Here is a 10,263-nt window from a genome sequence, read left to right as displayed (position 1 = left end):
TCTGGTCACCTTATCCTAAGGTCATGTCCAACTGTGTAATCCTAAAGAAATTAGGAGTGAGAATAGACTCAGATGAAAGCAATGGTGACCGTCTAGATCCCACAGTGAATCAGAGTTGCCGGCTGGCTGGCTGCATGCACATACATGTCAGGTCATACCACGCCAGGCATCACACCTAGAACCCAATTTTGTTTTGTTGTTGTTGTTTTTGAAGCATCAATTACCTTCTGGGATTGACCCATCAGGGAGTGGAATAGCACAGTGGGTAAGATCACATGTTCTGGAACCAGACTACCTTTCGCCCGTAACCTGTCTGTATGGGGCGAAAACCTACCTGTACTTTCCTAATCTGCAAAATAGAGTGATAATGGCCCTGACCGCAGAGAGCTGCTGGGAGAATTAAGTGAAATGAGGCATGGCAAGTACTCAGAAGACACACAAATAAACACAGACGAGGGACTATAAAGATACATGAGGCAGTCATTGCATAAACCAAATTCAGATCCTCTGTTAAAATACACTTTTTTTAAAAGTACATTTGGAGCCAATTTTATTTTTTTTTAATTTTAAATGTTTTCTCAGCCATTTACCCAAATTTATTTATATTTTTTACGACTATCATCTCAAAACCACATATCCACACACCTCTTTCTTTTTGTATTGTTTTTGCTTAAGCCTAACTGCATGGTTTGTTAATCAAAGACCCTAAACAAATACTGTGTCTCTCCCATGTAACACACAGAAATGGCTTTTAAGAGAAATTCATCAATTCCCCCTACTTTTTAAATTTATAAACAGATAACAACAACTCTGAACATATTTTGAAACTAATGGGCAGTCAGCACTCACAGTGCTTCAAAATGTAACACCCCTGCACCAGTATTCATCGTACCTACCACTCCAGACAATTTTAACGGCAGCCCTTTCGTTACACAAGATGGATAAAGCACGCCCTTGGTGCTTTCCTGCTGGAGACGGGTTTTCACAAGCACACATCCTTCCACAGCAACCCGACGCTTCTCCAGCAGGCTTTCAGCTTGGGCACCTGGACTGTTTTCAGTACCCCAGGTTCACGCTTAAGTGACCGTGCTGTGATAAGGGAGAAGTAGCCTGAAAAAATGCTGGGTGTACATACATTAAGTCTATCCTTACCAATGCCCAGGTCTTGCTAACCAGCTGCAGTCCTCTGACTTCGTGTGTGGGTAGCTTGCGTGGTGGTACTTTAGACATTAACATGCGTAGACGGTTGTTGACGGAGGAGAGTTTGAGATCTACTAAAATTAGTTGTTGGATGTTTGTCCTTCTGGTGGCTGTGGAAGCTTCATAGTTTCTTTGGGCGTCATTGGCCGTCTTAGCTCCTGAAGTCCAGCTTGAATGCGATGGGAATTTGGCCCTTGTCCTAATACTGGTATGCTGCAGGCGCCCACTGGTGCCCTGGGATTCTTGATTCCATTCATACTCATTTTTGTTACAAATCTAACTAGTGGAGGTGCTTCTGGATAGTTAGGTCCACATTCTACTTGCAGGCTCTGTAGTCTGCTTCCATCATTGGTCCCTGGTGGCCCATGAATCATGTTGTCTACCTGGCAAGTGTCATATCGTCAGCATCCTCAAGGCCCCCGCTCACTACTCCTTTTTGTCCTTCTTCAAGTTCTGCCAACAAGCAAAAATTACAAGGAACTTTATCTCCTGTGGAGACCTGCCATCTTCTCCTGCGGCCCCTGGGAGCCGATTTTAAATGTGAACAGTGACTGAGTGTTACGTAATTCTGGCTAAATTTTAAAAGATATGATTATGGCATTCTGACTGTGTTTGGGGTGATTTAGGTTGTTGGTGGTATTATTGTTGTTTCTAAGAGTGAAGTAAGTCAGTCACACAAGGACAACTAGTGTATGATCGCATTTATATGAAATGAACAAATATCGAGAAACCCATGATGATATACTTATCATTACCAGAGGAGCAAGAGAGAGGGAAAGAGTGAGGTTTTGCTTCCGGGGCATAGTGTTTATGTTATTCATGGTGGAGTAGTTGAAAAACAATGGTTAAAAAAAATATTTTTTAAAAAATAAAGAGAAAAAAGATGTATATTGAAAGGCTTAAAGATTTTCTATATATGATGTATAATATTAATTATATATGTAATTATAATTGTATATATACACTTAAGTACTTAAGTGCCCTGAGGAAGACTCATGCGAGCAGCTCTCTGTGGATGAGCCTCTACTTATCTCTCCAGCCTTATGTCTGCCAACGCTTCCACGGCCCAGCCGCTCCCCACTCTGTCATTCGCTCCTGTGCCCTGCTCTTCCTCACAGCAGCCTGCGCCAGGCATCCCTGCTCCAGCCGTCCCCGCTGACTCCCTCCCCCATCAGCACACAGTTCTGCTGCCCCCTCCTCGGGGAAGTCCGCCCTGACAGCCTCTTGACTACCTCAGTGGCCAGTTGTGCCGTTTCTCTTGAGTCCCTGGACTCATACCCGGGCTAGTGGGGAAAGCAGAAAGAGGGGTTGCCATTCCAGAAAGGTGCTGGGGAGCTCTGAACGAACGCAGTCCAGAGCAAAGAACCCAGGCCAGACTGAAGAGGCTGAAATGGAATGGAAAGAAGCTGCTGCCTGATCCGATTTGGGAGGATGAGGGTGGGGAGGAAGATTAAGCCGGTGCAGGAATTTCTAAATGCATAGACTTGGGCAAGATGAGGGGTATGAAAGACTGCACTTGCTTTATGAAGCAGGACAGGAGGCGATGCATTTTTGTGGATACATGAAGTGTGGGGTTTTTTTAATGGCATGATTGTAAAAGACATCATAAGTACTTAGTCACAAAATGCAACATGATTTAGTCAAAAAGCATGGAACTCAAGGCCAACAGTCCTACCCCCTGCTCTGTCTCCCAGCTCTGTGACCTTAAACAAATCACTTGACTTCTCTAAGCCAGACTTCTGTCCATAAAAAGGAGTGTTTGATAATAATACTTGATCCATGTTCCACTTAAGGTCGGTATACTATAGGTACCTATGAATGCGGCCAGCAGAAACGGTAAGGGAGTGGATGGTTAACGTTTCCTGGAATGTCTCCACAGATTAGAAGCCAGCTCTATCAGGAGGAAGAGTATCATAGCTCTGAACAGGAAAGAATGAGGAATGAAATATCTGACCTCACAGCCGAGCTCCATCAGAAGGAGATCACTATAGCAACAATCATGAAGAAAGCTGCCCTTCTGGAAAAACAGTTAAAAGTGGAGCTAGAAATTAAAGAAAAAATGCTAGCAAAACAACAGGTATGCAAATAGGCAGGACAGCACCTGTCAGGGCACACCCTGTTGCTCAGTGCCAAGAAGCCCACTGCTGTCCAGTCAGTTCTGACTCATAGCCACCCTATGGGACAGCGTCGAGCTGCCCCTTGGGAAACAGGAGCAAAATGTTCCACCTTTCTGCCTCCAAGCAGCTGGTGGTCCATGAACCTGGCAGTGTGTAATCCACTCTGCCACCAGGGCTCAAGCCCTTTCGGGGCCCTCCTTGTTAACTAATGAAGGTGTTGCTTTCCTCGGCATCCTTTCTAAGCATAGTATCATAGAAATGCTTGGTGGCATCGCATATCATCTTTGCGACACACTCACAAATAAGAGAGACGGCCAGAGCTAAGGTACTGAGGTCTCATTCAGGATTCTGAAAACATCAGCTACGTCCTGTGATCTAGTCAGAGATGTCTTCCTGTCCACCTTTTCTTAGACACTTCCTGTCACCCCAGCGCACATCCTTGCTTCACGGTTTTTAAGAATGAATGTTGAAACATGAAAGTCCGTTCATAGCTACTCAACATCCATTCGGGCCGCAGCACGCTCCACTGGGGGGATGATCGCACATTCTGCTGCTCAGTACTGCACGGAACTTCCCAAGCCATCATCCAGCACCTTTTCTCCCTTCTTCTCTCGTCCCTGCCTTCACCCCCTCTCCCGTCCTTTCTTCCTTCTCTTCGTCCTTCTCCCCTTGCTTCTTGTTGTCCCTCTCTTCTTAAGCTCCTTCAATTCCCTTCTCATCATCAAATTGTAAGCTGCTGGCGAAAACATGGCGTTCATTCTGTTCGTGCCCTCGAACCTGGGGGGTCTCAGCGCTCCATTCTATGTCTAAGCACAGGAGGCTACTTTACAGGCAGTATCGCTATTTAAATCATACTCATCTTAAGAACAGAAAAGATTCAGCCTCGGTCCAATGAAAAACTCTCCGTTGTTGTTCAGTCACACACCACAAAGGCCAACGGCACCGGTAGCATCTTGGTTATCTAGAGCTGCCGCGGCAGAAACGCAAGTGTGGGGCTTCACAAACACATTCATTCTCTCGCGTTAGGAAGCTAGAAGTTCGAGTCCGAGTACTGGCTCTACGGGAAGGCAGTTTTCTTCCTGTTGGCTTTGGAGGAAGGGCCTTGCCTCCTCTCAGCTGCCTTTCCTTGGCTCTTGAGTGAACTTCCTGGGGCCTGTTGTCTCTCTCCCCAGCTTTACTTGTCGGCTGCTTGCTTGATCTGCTTGCTTTAGCTCCAAAAGAGATCGATTTCAGACATACCCCCCTCACAGTATCATCTAAGATTTCTTCCCCAATAGCTTCTCTTTGATTGACATTTTGCTCTTTAAAAGTTCTATATTCCAGTTTTTATTAGACACTGCCTCATTAACATAACAAAGAAAGCATTCCCAAATGGTATTAGGGTTGGGATCTGTAATGTGTATTTTGGGACAACACATACTTTGGGGGAACACAGGTCAAGCCACCACAGACAGCGGGTGATCGTGTAGGCTGTACCTGCATAAGGAAGAGTATTTTATATCTGGTATCAGCAGCATTCTGGGCAGTTGGGTTATGATTGATTGTTGTTTGCACCTTTTCCCGCTGTTGTACTTTCTAGGGTTTTGTTAGTGAGTATATATTTTATCAGTTAGGAAAGTAGACTTTTTTAAAGGTAATGTTTTGATATAGAAATTAGTCTAGATAACTAAAGGAACAGATGCTATGTCTAAGTACCATCAGGTAGAAGAAATTCAGGAAAGAAAAAATAAATTAGGAAACAAAATGAAGTAGTCACTTTTTTAAAAAGCAGAAACTGGGCCAAATATACTAGCATGAACATGATATATTGTGTATTATGAAAGTTAGGTGATGAAGAAATTTAACTGACAGGGTTAGTCAATCGTGCTTTTTTAATTGTGATTGTCTGGTGATAATTTGCATGTAAGAAAAACATAAATGCAACCAGAATTTGGGAATTGGAAGGCAGAACAAAATGGGGGGTTGTTGTCAGTTCCTGTTTCTAAAATAGCATTGATACACAAAAGGAGAACAAAGTGGGACCTCACCAAGGTTTAAAGATAGGACCACTCACACACTTGTGCACAGCCATCCATGCGATTCTGATACCAAGCAACCCTGTAGGACAGGGTAGACCTGCCCCTGTGGGCTTCCCAGACTGTCACTCTTTATGGGAGTAGAGAATCTCGTCTTTCTCCTGGGGGGAGCAACTGGTGGTTTTGAACTGCTGACCTTGTGGTTAGCAACCCACTATGTTACCCCCGACCCCACCAGGGCTCCTTTAAGATAGGGGAGAAGAGCTGCATAAGACTTCCTGATTCATAATGATCATCCTAAGAAGAAAAGTGTTTCTCTTCACCAGCACTTCCAAAATTATTTGTGCTAACAAAAATAAGAACAATTTGAATAGAATTATGTTTTCGAATGAATTCTGTACTCACCTCTTACCTACTGATCTTTCAGGTGTCGGATATGAACTATAAAACTGTCAGAACAGAAAACGCGCATCTGAAAGGAATGATGGGAGATTTAGACCCTGGACGATACGTGGTAATATGCTAAAATCATCTAATAAATTGAACTAAAAGCTACGTAGCTGGCCAAGATTTACCCAGACATCCTTTGCTTCCCACTGGGTGCAGCTGTCGAGGGGGTCACTTATATCCCACTTTACTTGAATTCGTTTTTCTCTTCAGCCTGGAACATGCGCATCTCTGGTGTGTGCCCCATGTTCTTCTTTTTTTTTTTTTAAATTGGGCTCAATTCTCGTGATTTCCCCAAACAGGTGAAACATGCTGTTTCTTAGTTTTTGCTCTTGTGTTTCATCTGAAATCTAATATTCTATATATATGGCCCTACTCAAGTGTCACTCTTTCGGTCCATAAAACCTTCCCTGAAATCCCACTCAAAAACAATTCTCCCTGCTCTGCTTGATTTGTACTTCAGGCTGACCTGTTTTATAGTCGTGTTCCCCTGGATGGCAAGCACCTTAGGGAGCGGGCCTGTGTTCTGTCACCGCCACCTCACAGCACAGGGGTGGAGGAGGTGTTCCGTGCGTGTGGACTGAATGAAAGAGAAGTGCATCCGTTAATGATGGAGGATTAGTTGCCCTCCTTTAAACTAGTGCTTCTGCAGGCTTACACAAGAGAACGCACACAGGCTCCATGCCTTTCACTCCGCTGTTGACATGATGCCAGAGATGATTTTCATATAAATAATGTGAGATGTTTGAAAATGTGTTTCACTAATGGTGTCTCATTGTTGGTCGTTTTGCATTTATTTCTGAGATAAAATAACTTTTTACCATTTGTGGAACATAGCAGAGAAGACATGAGACTATTAATTATTTAGCCTGGCTCTGAAATGAAGGGGTTCGGGTGGGCACTCTCCACAATCCCTTCTTAAGCCAGGATACGATATAGAGAACAAGAGTCTCAGTCAAGACCACCCGACCCACGGCCGCTCCTGGGTGTCAGGAGGAGTGGAATGCGCTCCCAGGGCTTCGGTGGCTGGTTTAGGTGAAGCAGATCATCGATGTGGTAAGATAAATAGGTAGACATATATACGTATGCAGAACATACTATTTTAATCAATTGAATTATAATTTACATCCTAGAAATAAAATGGTAATGCAGTCTTTTAAATATCATTGCTTGCTTTCCCTCTTCCCCTTTCCTCCATCCCTCTATCCACAGCACCCATGTTTACTGCCAGGTATAGTGGTGTTTCAACAGACATACACACACACACACCTATCTGGGGGTATTTTTTTAAACTGGAGCATATTATATACATTTTGTTCTTTTTTCACTCAACAGTGTCCCTTGGAAATCCTTCAAAATTAACATTCATTCTTTATAATAGCTTAGTATCCCTCAATGTAGATGTTATCAAATTTTACTCAACTGTTTTTCATAATTAATGTAGCCATAACTTATTCAACTATTTACAGATTTATCCTGGATGAACAATAGCTTTTAAATTACCCACATTCAAGGGGGCCGCAACCTCATTATCTTTCTATTCCATTTTCACACAGACTTCTTAAAGCCCTCTTGTATACACACACCCAAGTCCACTCACTGCTCCGGAGTCAGTCCCGACTCACAGTGGCCCTCTGTACTCCTTCTGATTCGGTCGCTCTGTCTGAGAACAGATGGGCTCACCTTTCCCAGCAGAACAGCTGCTAGGCTCGAACTGCTGAATTTATAGTTAACAATACAACGCGCGCCTAACAGCAGCGTATGCATTAAACAAGCAAGCTCATTGTCACCGAGTCCATATGGACTCAGAGTGACCCTATAGGACAGGGTAGAACTGCCCTTGTTGTTTCTGGGACTGTAAATCTTTACGGGAATGAAAACTCCAACAGAGCAGCTTGTTTCAAACTGCTGACGTTTCAGATCTCAGCCCAACTTGGAACCACTGTGCTAACAGGGCTCCCTTTATGTATACATAGAGTGTTTCCAAAAGTTTGTGTGTGTGTGTGCGCACGGGCGCATTTTGAAAAGCTTTCTAGGAGTCAGATATGCAAAGGATACCTGTGTGTTCATTTTAATAGCTCTTGTCAGATCATGTTTATACCATCTCTGCCAGAAATACGTGTTATTGTTCTTTCTAATATTTGTCAGTCTGGGGAGTATAAAGTGAAATCTCAACAGTACTTCCATTTGTACGCGACTCCTGTCAAGAGCTAGTCTTGGAAACCCACCAGGCAGTTCTCGCTTGTCCTATCGGGTCACGGTGAGTCAGAAACGGGCTCAATAGCAGGGAGTTGGGTGTTGTTTTGTTTGTTTATTTGTTTGTTTTGTTTGTTTGTTTTCTTATAGGCCAGCCTACTTTTGTATATTTATTGTCAATGTGTACTAATGTGAGTTAGTTATAGTCCTTGCTCATTTTTTGTTGGATTGTGTGAGTTTTTTAAGTCTGTGTTGCTGGGTGGGTTTTTTATAATATTATTTTGCCATGCAAACTCTCTAACTCTTATTGTCACACATGGCCCTTTTGTTCATCACTTCTTATTTCCTTGAGTAATAAGGTAGCCTCCACTTCCAGATGGTACATATAATCTCTTAGATCGACTTCAAAGATTTTTTCATTTTTTATCTAAGTGTTTCCTCTCTTCCTTTTTTTTTCTTTTTCGGCTTTTTCATCAGAGTTTTTAATCTCTAAGAATTGTAGCTTAGCATATGCTGTATGACAGAAATCCAATTTAAATTTTTATCTGAACATTATACTCAAATTATATAGCTTCTCCTGATAACTTCCTGTTGGATTGTATTTGGAATTGAACTGAATTTATATAATACTTTAGAAAGAATTGACATTTTGATGATAGGAGATTTTTCCATCCAATAATACGATATTTCATTTCTTTATATGTTGTTTAATGTTCTTCAATAAGATCTTATGATTCTCTTGTATATGATCACTGTCTTCTTACACTTTCCCCTGATATTTTATGAGTCTTGTCACAGTTGTGAATGAAATGTTTCCCTGTTCCTATATCTAGGAACAGATTGCTAATACCAAAAAAAGAGATCCCTTATTAGTTCTTGTCGGCTTTTTACCACAGTTCTTTCAGGCTTTTGTGGGGGAAGCAGGTGGGACGGACGATGTAGTCATAGCTTTGAATCTTCCCCTGTTGTTCGTTGTCATTTATTTTTCATCATTACATTTGCTAACACCTCCAAGAAAATATTCAATAATAAGAGCTTGCTGGCAACTCAGTTTAGTTTCTGCTTTTCATCGAAATGAAGTTAGACTTTTCTCTCAAGGGTAACATTTCTTCTTGATAGTGGTTTTTATTACATTTAACTTGTTTCCTTCTTAGTTTACTTTTTATTACTATCGACTGCTGAGTTTTTTCAAATACCTTTTCAATATCTATGACATCATCGGGCTTTTCTCATTTCATTTGTTGATACCTAATAGACGATGGCTGACAGATTTCCTGATATTGATCTACCTCTGAATTCGCAGAACAAATTTCTTGATCACACTCCAGCATATTACCAGATCCTATGTAATGTTTTATTTAGAATCCTTCTCTTCATACTCCATGGCCTCTTTAACATCCCCCAGCCCCCAAACTACCACCTGTTTCCCTTTAGTGACCTAAAGAGACCTAGACCTTCCTTGGTCTCCTCTGCACACCAGATGCTCAGTCTAGGCGCTGTCTTGCTTCCAAGCTCCCACGCGTGCTGTTCCTTCTACCTTAAAAGGCCATGTCCACATGACTTGGCTCTGCCAGAGCTTCAGGAAGCCTTTCAGTATAAACTTTTGCATATTCTATGAAAACTTCCCTGATTTGTTGTTGTTTTCTGTTCTGATTTTTCTCTGTCCTGATAAGTGTCCCCTGTCCAGTCACCGTACTGTTCTTTACTTGCCACTGTCATGGCCCTGGTGGTATAATGGTTAAGCTGCTATAGGGAAAATATTTGGCTTGAATCCACCAGTGGCTCAACAAGCTAAAAGACCTAGATGTCGGCTCCTACAAAGATGACAGCCTTGGAAACTCGATGGTAATTGATCCCACAGGGTCACTCTGAGTCAAAACATGGAAATTACTTGTGTGGGTGTCAGCTTCCCAACCCCGGGCAGCAGGCTCGTGGAGGGCAATGATGGCCCTGGCTTACCAGGGCGTTTCGATCCTTCGTACAGTACCTGAATCTGAAAGACCGTGCACAAACATTCACCAGATGAGCAAATGAACGAAGACTCCATTATCTCCTCCACCTGAATCATGTCCTTGATTTCACCAAATCCCACCAGATTCTTCAGGTGATGTGGATTAGATTTATCTCCTCCATGAATTCATCTCCAATTACTCTAGGGCTAACTTATCTATCCTTTCTTTTCATTTCTTTAGCACTGGTACCTATTAATAATTTAGCACCGTTTCCTTTTCTTCATTTTAAAAAATATTGTGTTCTAGGTGAACATTTACACAACAAATGAGTTTCCC

General features: G+C 42.5%; 2 protein-coding genes across 2 annotated transcripts in view; one reads left to right on the top strand and one right to left on the bottom strand.

The window, feature by feature from the left end:
- Window positions 1-10,263, top strand: part of DEUP1 (deuterosome assembly protein 1) — a 112,580-nt gene that overhangs the window by 78,903 nt on the left and 23,414 nt on the right. Inside the window, exons 9-10 of the mRNA XM_004708961.2 lie at window positions 3,080-3,277; window positions 5,760-5,846. Of these exons, the coding sequence (XP_004709018.1) occupies window positions 3,080-3,277; window positions 5,760-5,846 (285 nt within the window). The remainder of the gene's footprint in view (window positions 1-3,079; window positions 3,278-5,759; window positions 5,847-10,263) is intronic.
- Window positions 1,281-2,476, bottom strand: LOC105979163 (ubiquitin-conjugating enzyme E2 variant 2-like). The gene is given in 3 exon segments (XM_045293215.1): window positions 1,281-1,576; window positions 1,579-1,721; window positions 2,433-2,476. Coding segments are annotated over 3 exon segments (483 nt in total).

This window comes from Echinops telfairi, unplaced genomic scaffold (genome assembly GCF_000313985.2).
Source record: "Echinops telfairi isolate 266 unplaced genomic scaffold, ASM31398v2 ScPeMD7_1713;HRSCAF=2227, whole genome shotgun sequence".
In the NCBI taxonomy this organism is placed as follows: Eukaryota; Metazoa; Chordata; class Mammalia; order Afrosoricida; family Tenrecidae; genus Echinops; species Echinops telfairi.
Note: the sequence above shows the minus strand (reverse complement) of the source record. Positions and strands in the feature narration are given on the sequence as shown.